This window comes from Lissotriton helveticus, chromosome 8 (genome assembly GCF_964261635.1).
Source record: "Lissotriton helveticus chromosome 8, aLisHel1.1, whole genome shotgun sequence".
Taxonomy (NCBI): Eukaryota; Metazoa; Chordata; class Amphibia; order Caudata; family Salamandridae; genus Lissotriton; species Lissotriton helveticus.
In genome coordinates this window covers 252,963,681-252,984,811 of record NC_136069.1, presented here as the reverse complement: position 1 = coordinate 252,984,811, position 21,131 = coordinate 252,963,681, and the positions used below count along the sequence as shown (strand labels likewise).

The window sequence follows — 21,131 nt, the reverse complement described above, 5'->3', positions numbered from 1 at the left end:
TGCCAAACCTGTCAAGCCAGTGGCAAGACTGGAATGAAGCTGAAGGCCCCCCTTCAGCCCTTCCCAGTGGTGAGCACCCCTTTCGAGCGGGTGGGCATAGACATCGTAGGGCCCCTGGATCCCAAGACAGCCTTAGGCAACAGGTTCATCCTGGTCTTGGTGGACCATGCCACTCGGTACCCGGAAGCAGTCCCTCTCCGGACAATCACAGCACCCGTGGTGGGCCGTGCATTGATGGGGATCTTTTCCCGTGTGGGGTTCCCCAGAGAGGTGGTCTCCGACCGGGGTACCAACTTCATCTCTAGGTATATGAAGTCTCTGTGGGAGGAGTGTGGGGTAACTTATAAGTTCACCACTCCTTACCACCCGCAAGGAAATGGGTTGGTTGAAAGGTTCAACCGGACCCTGAAAGGTATGATTATGGGCCTAGCGGAGCCCATGAGACGTAAGTGGGACGTCTTGTTACCATGCCTGTTGTTTGCCTACAGGGAGGTGCCTCAGAAGTCCTTAGGGTTCAGTCCCTTCGAACTCCTGTATGGCCACCCTGTTAGAGGACCTCTCTCACTGGTGAAGGAGGGTTGGGAAAAGTCCCGTGGGAAAACCCCCCAGGATGTGTTCAGCTATGTGCTGGCCATCCGCAACCAGACACAACGCTTCAGGAAGCTCGCTCAGGCGAACCTGGAAGCAAGCCAGGAAGAAATGAAGAGATGGTATGACCAGAATACCACTCTGGTCGAATTTCAACCTGGGCAGGAAGTGTGGGTGATGGCACCAGTGGAGCCTTGTGCGCTCCAAGACAAGTGGACTGGGCCATATGAGGTGGTGGAAAGGAAGAGCGAGGTAACCTACCTGGTTGACATGAAGACTCCCAGGCAGCCCCTGAGAGTCTTGCACGTGAACCGCCTCAAACCCCACTTTAAGAGGTCTGAAGTAACCATGCTCCTGGCTACAGATGCAGGAATGGAAGAGGATAGTGATCCTCTCCCGGACCTCCTGGCAGTTAAGGAGCAAGATGGGTCAGTGGATGGTGTGGTCCTCTCGCCCACCCTGACCCCAGAACAGCAGAGTGACTGTCGCCAAGTGTTGGGTCAGTTCTCCTCCCTGTTCTCCCTGACCCCAGGAGTCACCAACTGGTGCGTCCATGATGTGGACACTGGAGATAGTCTGCCTGTGAAACAGAAATTTTACAGGGTAGCTGACAAGGTCAGGGCCAGCATCAAGGAAGAGGTTTCCAAGATGTTGGCGCTAGGGGTGATTGAGCCCTCCAGCAGCCCCTGGGCTAGCCCAGTGGTCTTGGTCCCCAAGAAAGCTGCTACCCCCGGTGGCCCCACAGAACTCCGGTTTTGCGTGGACTACCGTGGGCTCAATGCGGTCACGAAGACTGACGCACACCCCATCCCCAGAGCTGATGAGCTCGTGGATCGGTTAGGAGCTGCCCGCTACCTCAGTACATTTGATTTGACTTCGGGGTACTGGCAGATTGCCTTAACTGATGGGGCCAAAGAGAGGTCTGCATTTTCAACGCCAGAGGGGCACTTCCAGTTCCGTGTCATGCCCTTTGGGTTGAAGAATGCCCCTGCCACATTCCAGAGGCTGGTTAACCAGGTACTGACCGGGCTGGAGGAATTCAGCGCCGCATACCTGGATGACATTGCTGTGTTCAGCTCCACGTGGGAGGAACATCTGCAACACCTCTGCGAAGTGTTGAAGGCTCTGCAAAGGGCAGGCCTCACTATCAAGGCCAGCAAGTGCCAGATAGGGCAGGGATCTGTGGTGTATTTGGGACACCAGGTGGGGAGCGGCCAGGTGGCGCCCCTACAGGCCAAGATTGATACCATTCTGGCTTGGGAGCCCCCCAAGACCCAGACAGAGGTGAGAGCCTTTTTAGGACTCACCGGGTATTACAGGCGTTTTGTCAAGGGCTACGGCACCATTGTCGCCCCTTTGACAGAACTCACTTCCAAGAAGTTGCCCAAAAGAGTTGACTGGACTGACGCCTGCCAAACTGCTTTTGAAACCCTGAAAACTGCTATGTGCACAGCGCCGGTGCTCAAGGCACCTGACTTTTCTCGTGAGTTCATAGTTCAGACAGACGCTTCAGAGCATGGTGTGGGAGCAGTACTCTCACAGATCACTGAGGAGGGAGGAGACCAGCCGGTAGCCTTCATTAGCAGGAGACTACTCCCCAGGGAACAGAGGTGGAGTGCGATTGAGAGAGAAGCATTTGCTGTGGTCTGGGCTCTGAAAAAGTTGAGGCCCTACCTGTTTGGGACTCACTTCCGTGTTCAGACCGACCACAGGCCCCTCAGATGGTTAATGCATATGAGGGGTGAGAACCCAAAGCTGTTGAGGTGGTCCATCTCCCTACAGGGAATGGACTTTACGGTGGAACACCGCCCTGGTACGGAACACGCCAACGCTGATGGTCTGTCCAGGTTTTTCCGCCTTAGTGAAGAGAACTCCCAAGAGGGTGGGTAGTTCTCCCCATTTTCAGCTGGAGGGGACACGTGTTAGACCTGGCATCTTTGGCGTGGTTTCCCCTATCTTTTTGCCTCTACCTCCTGTATTTTTGATGCTGTGCTGGATTTCGTTTTTGCTGGTTTAGATGCTTTGGACACTCTGCCACTGATGACCAGTGCCAGAGTGTAAGTGCTCCCTGTGTAAATTGTTATTCTGATTGAATATACATGTTTGGCATATTTGTATCACCATGAAGTCCCTAGTAAAGTGCACTGGGTGTGCCAGGGCTGGTGATGACAAATGCTACTAGTGGGCCTGCAGCACTGATTGTGCCACCTACATGAGTAGCTCTAAAATGGTGTCTCAGGCCTGCCACTGCAGTGCCTATGGGCAGTTTAGAACTGCCATGTCCTCCTGGTCAGTGTCCCCACTGACCAGGCCTAACCCTTCCCTTTTTGTGCACATCAGTCACCCCTATGGAAGGCCCAAGGTACCCCCCTGGGCAGGGTGCAGTGTATGTAAAAGGTAGAGCATGTACTGGTGCAGGTAACATGTTCTGGTAGTGAATTACAGCCATTTTCGTTTTTCACTATTGTAAGGCTATCTTGCTCCATAGATTAACATGGGGGATGCTGGCTACAGTGGTTATCAGCCTTTCTTCCCATAGGAACAAGATAGGACATAAGTATCTAGTATCCCTGAACTCAGAATTTAATAACACATCTTTTAGGAAAGGTTGTTTTTAAATCCTGTGTTTGAGAACAGCACTTTTAGAAAGTTGCTGTTCTCTTGTCTGAACCTTCTGTGTGCCTGGGCCTGTTTGTGTATTGACTGTCTGGTTTGTGAGTGACAGGGGCTGGGGAACTCCCCGGCAGGATGGATGAGTCAGCACTAGGCTGAATGACTTGAGTGGTGGGAGGAGTTAGCACCTGGGCTGAATAGGGCTGTGCCTGCCTTCCACAATGCTGGCTCCACCCCCCTGCTGGGCGGCTGAGGACCCTGCCCCTCACTCTGAAAGGAAAGATGCAGCCACCAAAACAAAGTGCTCAGGATCCACCCAGAACTGGTTCAGACCGGGCACAGGGCCCACATGCACCAAGAGAACAAAGACTTTAGGGGTATAAGTACAGGACCCCTGACAACAGAAAATTAGATCATCCTGGAAATCAAGAAGGAACCTCTGCCAAGGAGAAAGCTGACTCTGAAGAAGGAAGATTGTCTTGCTGTTGCTCTGCTGGACTGACCTGCTGTTGCTTTGCTGCCAAGGAGAGGGGAAGGACTTTGCTGTGAGCTGTGTCCCCTGTCTTGAAAGGAATCTCCAAGGGCCTGAGAAGAGCTGGCTCCCTGTTTTGAAGTCCCAGGAACAAAAGGACTTCACCCCCAGCTTCCCTGAACTCTGCTGAGTGAGTTCTGTCCCTCCTAGAGTGCTTGATCCAGTTGTGGGGCCTCTGGAGGTTGGACCTGTGCTGGGAAGCTTGAGACTAAAGCTTGAGAGACTTTTGAAATTGAAAAGTGTCGCATCGCTCGCTTGCGGAGCGCATCCCCGACAGTGCGAGAAGTTTCCCGCCGCTACGGAGGTCGAGATCGTCGCAGCGCCTGACGCCGCTGCCAGAGACGTCGCATCCTCCGTTTGCGGGACGCACCAGACCGGTGCGGGAGAATCGAACATCGCTGCGAGTATCATCGCAGAGCCTGTCGTCGCTGGGTGAGAACGCCGCACCGCTTGCTTGCGGACCGCATCACGTCGCTGCGAGTGTCGTCGCAGAATCATCGCATCGAGGAGCTGCGAGAGAAAGGATCACCGCTGGACCGCGCATCGTCGCCCCGGAGATTGTCGCAGCACCTACGAGATCGTCGCATCGTGCCTTTGCGAGAACAGACTTCCTACGGAACCTACGCACCGGAATCCATACAAGTGGCCTTCCTCCCCATACAGACCGGATTCGTCGCAACACGCCCGCTGCTGCAGCGGGGCTGTCGCATCGCCTCCCCAGGGTCTCAGGAGCAACGCATCGCTTGTTTTCCACCGCACCAGCTTCTGCTTTTGGAACTTTGTTGCAACTAAAGGTACTGTGAGTAAACGTGACGCAACTGTGAACTTTTCACGCAACTGTGGTTTATTTTTACTGCAACTTGAATAACTTTAACGCAACCTTAAGAACTCTTTGAAACCATATTCTTGAACCGTGTATGTTGGATTTTTATCGTTTTGGTCTTGTGTAGTTTTAGAATAAATACCTTTATTTTTCTAAACTGTTGTGGAATCAGTTTGTGGTGTTTTCACTGTGTTACTGTGAGTGTTGGTACAAATACTTTACGCATTGCCTCTGATTAGCCTAGACTGCTCAGGCCAAGCTACCTAGAGGGCGAGCAGGGGTTATCTCAGAGAGTTATCTCCTTGTCCTGACTAGAAGCAAGGGTCCCTATTTGGACAGTGGTACCTACCTCTGCCAACTAGAGACCCCCAGATCTAACAATCATTAACAATTTTAAGGGTAAATAGCTATTTCCAGTTCACATCTGGGTCCAAATCCAAAATGTAGTTGATGAAACACGTCATAGTGTTAAATGAATTGTTTGGGACACTACACAGCGTTCTACCATTTTCGCTAAACATAGAAGATTTGTTATTGTTACAGGATGGAAATGATATAGAACTATGAGATAAGCTCCTGATTTATTTTTATTTATTTGTGACCAATCTCCTTTTAAGACCGTCTGGGACCTCTCATACAGTCACTGGAATTTGATCGATCTCATTATAATCTTTCATGAGTTCTTTTTGAGTAAATGTTCTGATGCGGTTCTAGATGCAGTGTCAATTTGTGCCGGGCGTTTGCCAGAGCTCAGCGCTGGCACTTATTTCGTAACACAAGCATTTATTTCTGACAATCACCAACATGGTGACACTGTCTGTCTGTTTTTCAGCTGTGCACTTTAGCAGCAGTGTGTAACAATGTAATGTATTAGAAAACATACAACTACCAGGTCACCCAGGCCATTCTCACAGCTTTGGGTTACACAGAATCATCCAATTTGTCACATCTGTTAGAGTGTGATGTTTGATAGGTATATATGGCACTGGCGTTTAGCAGCAGTGTTTGTGGCTGTGAATGTGCAAGCTGCAGTCACTTTCTACGAAATACCTAGGAACTGTACTTTATTTTGTATTGTCTTGTTTTTACAAAGTAAGCACTGTGACAAGACCTTAGTGTTTTTAGGAATTGGAGTGAGGAGTGGTTTGTCAACTGATTGTATGAGTAGAAAGAGTGCTGTCTTTAAAATCTTTTCATCAAAGAATTGCTCAGCCCATCTTCCAACTGTCAACACTCACACCAGGCACACAAGCCTTCCACTCATGTCCATCACACCAACGTTCCATACAGAACACTCACACTGGCTGAGCAGCTAGCAACCAGGTAACAGGAAACATTGTAAACACAACAGGAAGCTACTACACCTTTCTTTTCTATTTTTAGCATCAGGTTTGTATGTTGTTTCACAGTGTCAAAATGTATCTTGGGATGGTTAATGACGTGGACCAGTTAAGGTCTGAAGAAAGAGGCCCTCTCCGCAAAGAAGTTGTTTTTATACTACTTACTCTCTGTTCGCATTCTCAGAGAAGCAGATGGTTCTTGCTGCTGTATAGTTATGCTATGTTGACGATTCTTGTTATATCGCAGAAAATCATCCCCGGAGGCATATCTCAGCACTTAGCTGAATACAGAAAAGTAAAACTAACTAAATCTGAAATAACCTGCTAAGACAACCAAGTTTTTAGAAGTTTTTGTAAACTTTCCAAAATCCTTAAATAAATGGAGCTTCAGAGGTAGTTTGTTCTAGTGGATGGGGGCAAGATAGGAGAAAGGCCTCCTGCCAATTCCAGCAGTACGAATACACAAAATTAGCAAAAAAGCCTTGTGTTTAGATTTTAACAGTCTGGTCGGGCAATAGAGTCTTAAGCCTATTTAGCAAATAGGATGGAGCATTGTCATTTAGTGACTTGTGGATCAGGCAGCATAACTTGAAGATGAGCCTTCTCCTAATGAGTAGCCAGTGCAGAGAGTTCAAAATCGGAGCAGAGGAGGAACCCAGATTGAAAATTCCAAAGTAGTCTGGCTGCCGTATTCTGCTCTACCTGCATTTTAGATTGCAAAATCTCAGTTACCGCTACCAATAGAGCTTTGCCATAGTCTAGGTGACTTATGATTAGGGCTTGAACTAGAGTTTTTCTCAAATTGGAGGGAGCCAAGGAAATGCTTTGTTCAGTATTCTCATGTTGGCAAAGCAAAATCCGCAAATCGAGGATACATGTTCTTTCATTGACAAAATGAGGTATAACTTTACGCCTAGATTTTGACTACTTGCTTAGGGGACGGGGCTGACCCCAATTCGGGAGGCCACCAGTCCGACTTACACAGCTCCTGAGCCTTACAAAATAGAATTATCTGAGTTTTGTCTCCTTTTAACTGAAGACATTTACTGGACATCTAGAGAGCTATTTCCTTCATATAGTCAGAGAAGCAGGATTTCACCCCTTCTAAATCATGGCCAAAAGAGATAATCAATTGTGTCATTGTCATATGAAAGAGTCTCAAACTCGCATGCCTTGAAGATCTGTGCCAAGGGGCAACATAGATATTGAATAAAGTGGGGCTTAGCGTGGAACCCTGCAGTACCCATGTGTCAACAGGCATGGTACGAGATTTAAAGGGATTCAGAGAGTTGATTTGAGTACGATCTTCAGGAAGTCAATAAACATTTGAGCACTTTGCCATAGACCTCTATGGCATGCAATCTGCGAATAGGAATACCATGGGAGACTGTGTCGAAGGCCGCTGTCAGGTCTAGAAGCACTAGCATCGCTGGTGGACCTGCATCTAGGGATGATCTAATGATGTCTGTGACTGCAACTAATGCCGGCCCTGTGCTGTGGAATAATGTGAAACCCGATTGAGAGAGGTCAAGGAGCCTGTGCTCTTCCAAGAATGCATAAAGCAGCTTGTTTGACGTTCTCTAGAAGTTTGCTAAAGAGAGGGAGTAGTGAAATGGCCCGGTACCTGGAGGGAATGCCAGGGTTACCATTGTACTTCTTTCAAATGGGGGAGTCTAAGGCTGTTTTCCGAGCAGTGGGGACTGAAGCTAAGTCCATAGAAAGGTTCAATAGAGACATGATAGGGGGGTGAATAAGCTGGAAATACTCTCCATAATACTCGGTGGGCATAGGTCTCGTGGATATACTGATTTAGCTGATTCTAGCAGCCTCAGGGTTTGTTCTAAGGTGCAAAGCTCTCCAGCTGAAAAGAACAAAATTCATCAATTTATGATCCAGTTCAAGTCATGCCGATTGTCTGATTGAAATGGCAGTTGCTGCCACAGCCTTCAGACAACCAGGGAGTGCCCTGGTCACATATACATTTTGCATTTAAAGTTTAACCCTTCTCTCATCACTTTCTACACTCTCTTCTTGTGCTTTTAATTGGAAATCTTTCATTTTCTGTACAATAGGCTGTTCTTCAAATTTCTTCCTATCCCTTTCTTCTTTAATCTATTTTTGTTTAATTTATTTTCTCCATAACCCTACGACATCAAATATACTCTGCCTACTTTTTCTCTTAAAGAGCTGCTCTTCTACATATTGCAGTTTATTTAAATCAAAGGTACCATTTTAGTGGCCACTGTAAACTGGCATCTGCCTTTTTATATTTGTTCCTCAATGTGCTAAACAATATGGAAGAAATAATGTATTTAATGTGCATTTCATAATTCAGAGTGCCTTCTAGAGGCGCTGGCTGTCTTTCCTCCAAAATTCTATTTTTGTTGCAACAACAACATAATGCACAAAGTGTACTCAAAACAGGCATGTTTACCAAATTTTTACTCAACAATGTGGTCATGAAACTCTTATACCAAAACTGAGAAAAAATTTCCCACATTGCCTTACAAAAACATTTGCAAATGTTCTTTTTGAAAAACAAAAGCCAAAAAGGTAACCAATTCGATCCTATCTGATCGCAATTTTCCAATTCTCACCTGCTGATCCTCAGATCAATAGATCACCTCCAAAATGCCAACCGAAGAGCCCCAGTTGAGACACACAGCGCCACGAAGGTCAGGTCGATTAGCTGAAAGTCACCTCGGCCGCAAGAACCAAGTCTCCTCTGCGGGGCGTCCCTTGGTGTTTCTGTCTTGAGAAGTGACCTCCTTCTGGTCAAGGTGTAGCCCTTTTCCTGTTTCCAAACTACTAGCTCATTCCTTGCACTAGAGGATCATTGTGGGAGAGATCTTTGCACTCCATATATGTCAGCATGCTTTACTGTCAGGATAGTAAGGGATCCTGTAGTTCAGATTGAATTCCTTAATAGCCCCATGATGACAGAGGAGTGTTTTCAAGTCATCCGCCTCACAGGTTGCTTCACGTATGTTGTTTCTGTATGAGGAATTGATTTAACATGGTATTCTTTAACTGTCCTCAAAGTGTTTGGATCCATGGGAGCAGCGCAGACCCCACAATATGAGTTTAGTCTTCACAGACCTATTGTTTGCTTCTCAATTTGAATAGTGTGCTGAAGACATGCCCTAGGGATATGTAGCTGGAATACGGTAGATTGGGGTTGAACCTGCAATGTTGGGCGTAATAAAGGAGGCTGAGATGTCATAACTGTTAACACCAGTGTTTATTCATCAGTAGTCACTTTTAAGCCAAAACTGACTTGCTACAAAAGTGGAGATTGTGACAACATGATGAGTTCTGAAGGCAATAGAAGAGCTAAACTGGCTGTACCTCACAGTATAGTTTGGTGTTATCTTGAAGGATGTAAACACATAGGTGGGAATTGCAACTGGCATAACCTGATACTGAGCGCTATGGTATGTTTTATAAATCTACTTCTATGTAACTCAGAATAATTAGTTCCAGTGATTTTTTTTTTTGTCCATGGCTTCCCATTGGAACCTATGACTGGAATCCAAGAATCAGTCCCTGAAAGTTTTTGGAAATCTGGAGCACTAGAACAGAAGATTCAGAAGATTTTCTGCAAATTCTGAATGTTTCAACTTTTATTTTCAACTCCGCTTACATGTAGATGAAAATATGTTTTATAGAACACCATTTTTCCAAGATCTGTTCTTTACAAAACTAATGGGATGCAGTTTTCTATGAGGACAACATATCATGTGTCCAGTTATGAAGTATAACCTTGGTTGCCTGACAGAAACATGTTTTCATTTTTAGATGATAGATGACTGTGTGAGAGCTGAGTCACAGATCATATCTGGAGTGAATCCGCTCTCTCTCATAATCAAAAAATCCAGTTTCCTACATTCTAGGAGATCCCTAGTGTCACTGAGGTAAACGGTGCCCACTAGCGGAACCACTCCTCATTAATCTTCAAATCAAGTTGATAACATCGGCAGCACTGTTTTGCACTTTTCTTGCATCCGCGCTTTATTTTACCATACATACATTTTAGGCCCACAACCAAGACCAAGTATTGGCACAGTCAGTGCGGTGTGGTACCCCACCAGTGGAGCCATCCATCTACACTCAAATCTCTTTACAAAATAACATTGGTCGCACCCTCTTGGCACTTGCACTTTATTACAAACACACCACCATTCATAGCATGGACAAAGTGTTGATCAGAACAATTTACCTTTGAAGGCATAGATAGAACAGGCGAGGACTAATGATCTTAAAGTGTTTATTCTTGCGCATGTGTGTTTTATACTCGTGATATTACACTCACTTTTACTGTGTATTTATGTAATATGTATCTTGTATTTTAAAATTTGGTGTTTTACCGCAATGGTTTTAAGTCACCATGCAATTTACTAATAAACTAAAACTAACGTCATAATGCATTTTGCTAGTTTGCAGGCTATTCGTGCTATTTTGTTTCAGCTGAGTGCAAAACATGAATTTATCAATTAATTTACAAAGTAATCACATCTATTCAATTTATTACAGATCAAAAAATAATCTGTGATCCAAATAAAACTGGAAAGTGCAAATGGTGGTGGTATGGTGAAGCAAGAATGTGTTTATGAAAGAGGGAAACCTACCTTTAAACACCTGCTGAAGGGGTGAATTTTAAGAAAGTTCAAAAAATGTAGGGAACAAATACTGAGAGGAATTACAGAGCTATGAAAGAAAAGGATTTCTGCCTAGAGAAGTGCATGGCGGCGAAGGCTGCACCAATCATTTTCGAGAGGTGGGAAACAAGGGACAGGCAGGAATATATAAAAGGAAGAGAAGAAAAAAGGGGACGTATCAGGGACAGTACCTTTAAATACTACAAGTGCACAGATTCCTAATGTCCCTGTGTTTTTTCATTTGATAAGATGGTTGCTGCCCTGAGGTGGACTCCTGTATGCTGCTCTTCTTTATTTACTTGATTATGCTTTCTGTGTGTTCCTTTCTCCATGCTTTGCCTTTTGGTTAGGTGCCATTACTATGTACTGCTTCTTTGTTCATCCTACATGCTGCTGTGCTGTGTTCACTCTAGCATGCTATCCGCCTTTGCTAGTAGGAATTATACAATGTACTGTTTTTGTATTGGGATGGAAAGAGATAAGAAAGGCGTTAGTATTTACTGCCTTTTTTTTTAGTCTTAACTACAGGTCATCCAACTATCAGTATAAATACTACAACAAATGCCACGGTTGCTCCTGAAGTGACGACTCATGATAATAAAACTGCAGTCACTAATGAAACCACTCCAACTCAGGTTAATGCCACAACACCAAGCACACCAAGCAGTAAGTAATGCTTCTGTATTCCAAAAATATCACTTCTGTTGTAACTTTATCTTTATAAAATGTACTAAATTACCATTTTCTAAATGGAAAGGTTTAAAATTCAGTATAACACAGACATGTTTTCGCTTTCCTCACTTGTTTGTGTACGTTATAAGAATGTACATTTACATTCAATATTGCATGGACTGATGGATTAATAACATATGAAACATGCATAGTGCTTTTATCCCCAGTGTTCAAACAAAGAACCACGCAGTGCCCAAACTTAAGGATTGTCACAATGCAAATTCATTAGGGCAGCAAGACAGAGTCTGAATGACTTTTTTGTTAACGGAGGAAAACAGAGGTAAACGGATAAGCATGTGATCCTTTATGAACACTTGTCAGAATTGTTGAACCGCGGATCCCTTCAGGCAAATCTTAATCGGGTTTTGTAGAAAACGTTCAAGCGTGACAGAATAAGTATCTAAGTCACGTTTGACAACAGTAAAATGTTGCAAAGGTGTAATATTTTGTTTTTTTAAGTTATGCAACTTAATGCTGCTAATAAAAGCGACAGAAAAGATGTGCTTGTGAAATGGGAGAGCTGAAGTTAATGCCTATGTAATGAGCACCTGTGGCAAGAATGTCAGAAGATGGATACGTGAAAATATAGGAAGGAAGGAGGACGTGGAGAAAATGCAAGAAAGAAGAGCATTTTAGTCTTTGAAGGGTTAAGGCATGGAGAGTCAGTCCCAGACTACAACTCAAAGAATGCACTACATCCTATATGTCCATTTATTTCCTTGTAATTACTGATGTTTTTTCTGATGTCTTGTTCAAGCTATATTACAGTAAAGTGAAAGGCTTATCCACACAATACATCTTTTTTCTGAAACAATTCATTGCCTTGCCGTGATGTGGCAACCTAACTGTCCGGAAGAAGCCTGTTGTGTCGTGTCCCTCAGTACAGCCTGGAAAGGTAACCAGGTTTTCCCCAACGGTATCCTTGGCACACCTTTAGTAACACGACATGAGTTTAAAAGTAATACTGTTAAGGAAAGGTACTTGGGGCATTTAGACGGAGACCTATTGAATAATTATTTGGGAGTCAAAACAAAGTTAAATTAGAGGAGAGAGTTGCAATCAGAAAAAGTGGTCATAAATTGAAATAAAAGGGCGAGGCTAATCAAGTATTTAAATGCCGGAATAGGTTAGTGGATACAAAAATAACAAAAAGAGTCACTTTGTATGATTGTAAAACCCCCTTTGAATTGGTAGAAAAACTGGTGATCTTTGGTTCATGTGCTGGAGTATCAAATCTGCAGTGAGGAACAACATGTGCAGCTGATGTAAGGTGCTATGTTGAGTCATTGGCAGAAGGATCGCTTTGAGATGTAAAGAGGCCTGGGAAGTAGAATAGGTGTGGGCGGGTCAAACCTGCATTTGTTTGTATGTGTTGAGCAATACTAGTGTGGGGTGAGATTTGTAAAATGTATCTGAAAGAAACAGGTTAGTATTAGATTCCTTACCTTAGAATATCCCCAAGCGTCAGTCTGGATCCGGAAACTTTTGCGTAGCAGTACCCCTGCGCGTCGGTAGGCGTCGTCTGCAGGCGTCCCCTGCGGCTCCACGTCCGTCGTCGGCGTCGTGCGCCGTGATGACGTCGCTGGAGTATATAGACGCCGCCTCCGAGCACTGACGTCAGTTCTTCTTTTTTCCGCGCCAGTTAGCGCAGATCCGAAGAGCAGTACTCCGGTCTTTTGACCAAAGTTTTTTGATTCTTTCTAACTCTAAGGTGCCGATAGGATGCCCGGGTTTAAGAATTGTGACGGGTGTGACCACACGATGTCGGTCACGGACCACCACCGACTCTGCCTCCGGTGCCTGGGCGCGGACCACGACGTGGAGTCCTGCGTCGACTGCCGGGCCTTGACGAGTAAGGCTAGACGGGAGCGGTCCCGCAAGCTACTCGAGCTCCGGGTGTCGGCCCCGCGTCAGGAGCGGTCCTGGTCCGGCCGGAGGTCGAGGGAGCGGTCGAGGGAGCGGTCGCGGAGCCACCACGAGCGCTCCGGAAGTCGTCACCATTCCTCTGGTTCCTCAGGTAAGAGGCACAAGAAGTCGGGGCGTCGTCATCGTACCCCCGACTCCCCCCGACGCTCGCGCGATGCGGCCGGGGGTTCGGGTGGCCCCACCCCCGCGGCTCCGCGTGGGTCGCCGGCGCTGCCTGCTCCATACCCGACGGTCCCTGGGCAAGGCGCGTCGCGCGAGGAGATAGAGGAGTTCCTCATGGCCATGAGGGCGCTGTCTCCTCCGCCGGGGCCTACGGCGCCTGCGGGCCCGGTGGTCCCGTCCGGGGGCCCGAGCGGTTCGGGTGCTCCTGCCCCGACGCCGTCGGGTGCTCCGGCCCCGACGCCGCCGGCGGCTCCGGCCCCGGCGCCGCTGGGCCCTTCAGGGTCGACGCCAGCTGGTCCACCGGCCTCTCTGGCGCCGATTCCATCGGGGCAACCCATGGTGCCGCCTCCGCGCGGTGCCGGGACTCCGACGCCGGCTCCGGCCGGCGTCGGGGCTCCGGCGCCGGCTCCGGGCGGCGCCACCCCCATTCCCTCTCCTACTCCGGACGCGGAGTCCGGCGCCGATGGGGCCCATTGACCCCGAGGAGCCGGTCTACATCATTGACTCAGAATATGGTGAGGATGCAGATTATGGAGAGGGTTGGGAGGGGTCTGAGGACCCTCTGTCACGCGAGTGTCAGTACGACGTGGACTGGACAGGTGACTTGGGTGATGCCAGTGGTCTGGACGATTCTCCTAACCCTGGTTTTGTCTCGCCTCCTACTGTGGCCTCGGAGGCTGGGGCTGCTTATTCAGTGGTGTTGATGAGGGCTGCCAAGGCCTTGCGCCTTGAGCTCCCCGTCGCGGTCGTGAGGCCTAACATCCTCACTGAGGTCTTCAAACCGCAGTCATGCCCACAGGAGCCTCTGCTGCCGTTCAACGAAGCCTTGACAGACGTTCTTTTGGGCACGTGATCCAGGCCCGCTTCAGGTTCGCCTGTTGATAGGAACGTGGCCAGACGCCACCGTCCGTGTCCGGATGACCCCAAGTTCCTGTCCACCCATCCCACCCCTGAGAGTCTGGTGATCCAGGCCTCAACTTCCCAAACCGTATTCCCGTCGGCCCCGCCCGACCGGGAATCTAAGAGGTACGACCAGTATGGGAAGAAGGTCTTCTCGTCCCTGAGTCTGGGACTGCGGTCTTGCAACACCGCATGCCTCTTGGGCCGCTACACCCACTCTCTGTGGGATACGGTCGCGGAGTGTCTGCCACAATGCCCGCAGGAGGTACGGGCAAAGCTCGGTCAGGCTATGATTGAAGGCCGAGACGCAGCACGATATTCCATCAGGTGTGGTCTCGATACGACCGACTCGCTAGGCAGAGCGATGTCCACGACGGTGGCGATTCGTCGCCACGCCTGGCTGAGATACGCCAACTTTTCGCCGGATGTGCAAAATACTTTGATGGACATGCCGTTCGATGGCAGTCGCCTGTTTGGCGACAAAGCGGACCACGCGCTGGAGCGCTTCAAGGACTCCAGGGTCACGGCCAAGTCCTTGGGTCTCTCGACCCAGCGCCAGCAAACGGGTTCGTTTCGCTCCTTTCGTGGCCACGGAAGGGGCGGTCCCACACGTGCTGCCAGCCACGCACCGCAGAACACTTCTCAACGCGGTGGCGGCCGTGGATTCCGCCGTGGAGGCGGTCGGGGACAGCGGCGAGGTCAGGCCACACCTCCCCCCGCAGCATCAGCCTCCAAATCCTCCTAGTCCGAGCTTTCAGGCCCATGTGACGCCAGTGGGTGGCAGGGTTCGCCATCACCACTCCCGCTGGCGCACCGTCACATCGGACAGGTGGGTGCTGCAGCTCGTCCGAAGGGGCTACTCCCTCCCCTTCGAGAGCACTCCTCCAGCCATGCCACCGCAGAACCACCGTGTGTCGGGGGACCACTTGACACTTCTGCAGGAGGAAGTTACGGCCCTCTTGGCCAAGGGGGCCATCGAGCGCGTTCCTGGGCCAGAAGTAGTGTGTGGTTGCTATTCCCACTACTTTCTGGTACCCAAGAAGGACAAGGGGGGCCTACGTCCTATCTTGGACCTACGGAACGTCAACGGCTTCCTCCGGAAGGAGAAGTTCAAGATGTTGACTTTGGCTCAGGTCTTGGCTGCTCTGGACCCACAAGACTGGATGGTGGCGTTGGACTTGCAGGATGCGTATTTTCACATCCCCGTCCTGCCGGCCCACCGACGTTACCTGCGGTTCACGGTAGGCCACGAGCACTTTCAGTATATCGTGCTCCCATTCGGCCTTACCAGCGCCCCACGGGTGTTCACGAAAGTGATGGCGGTGGTCGCAGCTCATCTGCGCCGGTTAGGGGTTTCAGTCTTCCCCTACCTCGACGACTGGTTGTTGAAGGCGGGCTCGCCCCAGACAGTCGTCCACCACCTTCAGATGACGGCAGACCTCCTGCACGAGCTGGGGTTTTCCATCAATGTGCCGAAATCACACCTGTGTCCCTCTCAAAAGCTCCTTTTCATCGGAGCGGTTCTCGACTCGGCGCAGTTTCGGGTTTATCCTCCGGAACGGCGGGTCCGGGATATTCAGGCTCTGATTCCAATCTTTCAGCCGTTATCCCGGGTTTCGGTCAGGTTGACGCTGCGGCTGCTGGGGCTGATGGCTTCCTGCATCCTTCTGGTGCATCACGCCCGGTGGCGGATGCGGGCTCTGCAGTGGGACCTGAAGTTTCAGTGGGCCCAGCATCAAGGCAACCTATCCGACCATGTCCTGATCTCGGAGGGCACTGCGAGACAGTTGCAGTGGTGGCTTACGGACCGCGATTGGGTCAGAGGCAGATCCCTCTCCCTTCCCCAACCGGAGCACGTAGTTGTGACGGACGCGTCCCTCCAGGGCTGGGGAGGCCACTTGGGAGAGGCGGAGATCAGAGGCATCTGGTCTCCGGCGGAGTCCCGGCTCCATATCAACATGTTGGAGCTGCGGGCGATTCGCCTAGCACTGAAGGCATTCCTCCCCTTTGTCAACGGGAGTGTAGTGCAGGTGTTCACGGACAACACCACCGCCATGTGGTACTGCAACAAGCAGGGCGGAGTGGGGTCGTGGACCCTTTGCCAGGAGGCTCTGCGTCTCTGGCAATGGCTGGAACGTCAGGGTGTGACTCTGACGGTTCAACACCTGGCAGGTTCTCTGAACGCCAGGGCGGACGAACTCAGCCGTCGGTGCTCGGTGGATCACTAATGGCGTCTGAACTCGGCCGTGGCGAAAGGCCTCTTTCTGCAATGGGGAGAGCCTTGGTTAGATCTATTCGCCACAGAAGAGAACGCGCAATGTCATCAGTTCTGCGCGTTGGAGTTTCCAAGACGGCACTCGCTCGGCGACGCCTTTCGGCGCGAGTGGAGTTGCGGTCTATTGTACGCCTTTCCGCCTATACCACTTCTGCCCAGAGTGCTGAAGAAGATCAGGCGCGACCGGGCCCAAGTTATCCTTGTGGCTCCGGACTGGGCTCGAAGGTACTGGTATCCCGAGCTACTCAGCATGTCAGTCGGTCCCTCGATCCGCCTGCCCCTTCAGGAGGACCTTCTGTCGCAGCAGCAGGGGACGGTCCTCCACCCGAACCTGTCCAGTCTCCACCTCCATGCGTGGAGATTGAGCGGCGACAGTTGAGGCCATTTGACTTGCCTCCTGAGGTTTGTGATGTGATTCTGGCAGCCAGGCGTCCCTCCACAAAGTCGGTATACGCCTGCCGGTGGAACAGATTTGTGGCATGGTGCACAGCAAAGGCTGTGGACCCTCTTTCTGCCCCTCTTTCCGAGGTTCTCCTCTTTCTTCTCTGCTCTGGGCACTATCAAGGGCTACCTTTCTGCCCTTTCGGCCTTTCTACGGCTGCCTGATCAACCTTCTTTGTTCAGGTCCCCTATTGTAACAAGATTCTTGAAGGGCATCACGCACATGTATCCACCTGTTCCGTTCGTGATGCCTCAGTGGGATTTGAACCTGGTTCTGACTTTCTTGATGTGCGCTCCCTTTGAGCCGCTTCATTCCTGTCCTCTCCGTCTCCTGACTTTAAAGACGGCCTTCCTGGTTGCCATCACCTCTGCCAGGAGGGTGAGTGAGCTCCAGGCTCTTTCTGTCAAACCTCCTTTCCTGTCAATTCATCCAGACAAGGTGGTTCTGAGAACTAGACCTTCTTTCCTGCCCAAAGTAGTCTCTGCTTTTCACATCGGGCAGTCCATCACCTTACCCTCCTTCTTCCCGCCTCCGCATCCTTCAAAGGATGAAGAGCGGCTCCATCGTCTGGACCCAAAACGTGCGCTTTCATTTTATATGGATCGCACACGCCAGTTCCGGGTGGATGACCAACTGTTTGTTGGCTACGTGGGTGCGAAGAAGGGAAGGGCGGTACATAAACGGACCATCTCTCGGTGGGTCGTTCTGTGCATCAAAGCGTGCTACTCTTTGGCTCGGAAGGAGCCTCCGGTTGGGCTGAGGGCCCATTCCACTCGGGCCACGGCGGCTACTACTGCCCTGGGCCGGGGAGTCCCTTTGGAGGACATTTGCCAGGCGGCTACGTGGGCCTCGCTGCACACCTTTGCGAGGCACTACTGCCTGGACAGTCAAGTCCGGAGGGATGGCTTCTTTGGCCGTTCGGTCCTCCAGGACTTTCTGGTGTAGGATTGTATTGGTTCGCAGACCCACCACCGGGGTTGGTATTGCTGGGGTATCTATTCTAAGGTAAGGAATCTAATACTAACCTGTTTCTTTCAGATGAACAAGTTACTTACCTTCGGTAACGATATATCTGTAAGAAACAGTAGTTAGTATTAGATTCCTTACCGCCCCACCCATCCTCCCCGTTCTGCGAACTGATACCTAGGGTTAAGGACATCCCTTTCAGGGCCCTAGTTTCAAATGGCACCAGTGTTAGTTCTCACATGGCTCTGCGTGTTCTGGCGCGGAAAAGCTGTGTACAAAGAACTGACGTCAGCGCGCGGAGGCGGCGTCTATATACTCCAGCGACGTCATCACGGCGCACGACGGACGCGGAGCCGCAGGGGACGCCTGCAGACGACGCCTACCGACGCGCAGGGGTACTGCTACGCAAAAGTTTCCGGATCCAGACTGACGCCTGGGGATATTCTAAGGTAAGGATTCTAATACTAACTACTGTTTCTTACAGATATATCGTTACCGAAGGTAAGTAACTTGTTCTTCAAGAATGTTTTATGTTGTTTCATATTCCCAGGCCAGTTTCACAGGCACTGACCCCTTGATGGTTAGTTTCAGGAGCCTTCACAACAAAACACTGCCTGACACACTCTATTCCCTACCATCAGACCACCATAAAGGCATTACATGAGGATCAGTTCTTTTCAAAAGCCATACATTGTTCTTGTGGGCTGTTAGAGCTGGTACCATTGGCGTGAGTTTCCCTTCCATTTTTTTTGGCTGTTGTCTCCTCTGTTTTATACATGTTTTTGCTGGTTCAACGCTTTGGGCACTGTGCCACTGCTATTCCGTGCCACAGTGCAAGTGCTCCCTATGTTAAATTGATGTAATGGATTAGTAACTCCATGATTGGCTTATTTGATTTACTTGTCAGACCCTAGTACAGTGCACCATGTGTGCCCTGGGCCTGTAGATCAAATGTTGCTAGTGGGGTTGCAGCACTGATTGTGCCACCCCCAGAAGCAGCTTGTAAAGTTTGTCTCAAGCCTGCCATTGCAGAGCCTGTGTGCAGTCTAGTACTGCCATGTCGACTTGGTAAGTGCACCCACTTACCAGTCCCTAAACCTCCCCTTTTCTACATATTAGAGATCCCTAAGGTAGGCCCTCGGGCAGGGTGCATTGTATGTGAAAGTTAGGACATGCCCTGATGTGCGTAGCATGTCCTGATAGTGAATTACAGCCCATTTCGTTTTTTACTATTGCAAGGCTAGTTGTCCCCATAGGCCAGAATGGGCAGTTTGATTATAACACCTTATAATCCTAACTGACTCAGGGAACATGGTAGGAATTAGAGTTTAGTATGACTGAACTCAGAATGGAAAAATGCATCTTTTAGTGAAGTTGGTTTTAACATTCTGTGTTTGAAAATACCACTTTTAGAAAGTAGGTATTTTCTTGCCTAACCATCCAAGCCTGCCTGCTAGGTTGTGTATTGCATGTCTGGTTTGTGAGTGACAGGGACTGGGGAGGCTCCAGGAGACAGGGTGAGTCAGCACAAGGCTGAATAGACCTATCTGCATGTAGAGTGCTGGAAGGAGTAGCACCTGGGCCTGAATAGGACTGTGCCTGCCTTCCACAATGCTTGCTCCACCTCCTGTGGTGTGTCTGAGGACCCTGGCCCACACTGACAAAGGAAGAAGGTGTACACTGGCAGAATGAACCCTGAACTGGTTTGGACTAGTACAGGACCCTCTGCCTTCAGAGAACAAAGGATTTACTGGTATACATATTGGGGCCCAGACTCCAGGACTTTAGATCACTTCTGGGAAAACAAGACAAACCTTTGCCAAGGAGAAGAACCAAGGAAGCTGCAGGAGTTTGGACTGCCCCTCTGCCAGTGTGCTGTTTGCTGGGTTGGCCTGCAGCGGTTACTTTATTGCCAAGGAAAGGAGAAGAAACTTTCATCATCTTGCAGAATACTTCTCCAAGGGCTTGAATTTGAGCTTGCCTCCTGTCTGAAGTCTCAGGGATACAAAATACTTCTCCCCTTCTGTTTGCCTGCATCTGGAACTTGCTGTTCTAGCTGCTACTGAAGGAAATTGCAACACCGACGCCAGAGCTCTGCTCCGACTTGCGACGTAGGCCCTACGCCTGCTGCTGTGCCGCATCGACTCCGAAGCCAACACCATCGCGGAGCCGATCCTCGACATGGGTGGTCAAGAATCCATTAAGATCATGACATCGTACGGAACCGTGGTTTCGGCGCCATCGTGACATCACCTCCTCTCCGGTAAGGAACCGCGCCTCCCCTGCTTTTCACAAGCATCGATAACCCTACACATTGCCCCCCAAAGTAAGGAACCGACGCCGGACAGCGCCAACGACACCGCATCTCCCCGACGCCGTGAGCTGTCTTTGTTTTCGCTTTTCCAAGGTACTGTTTTGTGTGGATCTGTTTTGACTCTGGGCCGACACAACGCACCTCGCGGACGGCGCCGTACTTTGGGATTTCTTTTGACCTTGACTTCGTGATAACTCCCGTTTGGGGTATCTGTTGGTAAAAACTGCTTTTAAGTGAATAACCTATTTTTGAACTACCTCTACCATCTTGAAGTATTATTTTCGATTGCAGAATTGTGGATTTTTGCCGTTTGTGGTCTTGTGTTAAGTCTATATAAAGAATGCTTATTTTTATAAAACCTGTGTGGTGTCCATCTGTAGTGTTTTCATTGTACTGCTGTATGTGTTCACAACTGCTTTACACACTGCCTCTGAGATCACTGTCTGCTCCAGTGCGAGGACCTCAAAAGAGTCCAAGCTACCAAGGGGTTGAGCAGGGGTTATCCAGGAGTGTAATCCCCTTTCCCTGACTAGAAGCAAGGGTCCCTATTTGGTTAAAGGTGTAAGCCATTGCCAACTATAGACCCCCAGTTCCAACATGGGCATTAACTACCTTTATCAGCTTTCAGCATACTTGCAAACTGATATGCCCATTTGGCATGCCCCTGTTGTCCAATGGAATCCAGTTGAACTATGCATGATTACAATCCAGAAAGTCATATCTTGTGGTATAGCTTCTTGTTGCTTCCAAGTTCTAAATGTCGTTTTAAGGAATAGGATCCTGGTCACTTCAGTTTGAAGGGTACACATTTGTACTATGCTGGGAAACTCCTATCCAATCACTCGAATATTCTTACTTCA

The 21,131-nt window shown here is 49.2% G+C and overlaps 1 protein-coding gene across 1 annotated transcript in view; it reads left to right on the top strand.

Annotated features, from left to right (window-relative positions):
* TMEM123 (transmembrane protein 123) overlaps window positions 1-21,131 on the top strand; it is a 316,475-nt gene that overhangs the window by 91,245 nt on the left and 204,099 nt on the right. Inside the window, exon 2 of the mRNA XM_078657007.1 lies at window positions 11,071-11,220. Within this exon, the coding sequence (XP_078513133.1) occupies window positions 11,071-11,220 (150 nt within the window). The remainder of the gene's footprint in view (window positions 1-11,070; window positions 11,221-21,131) is intronic.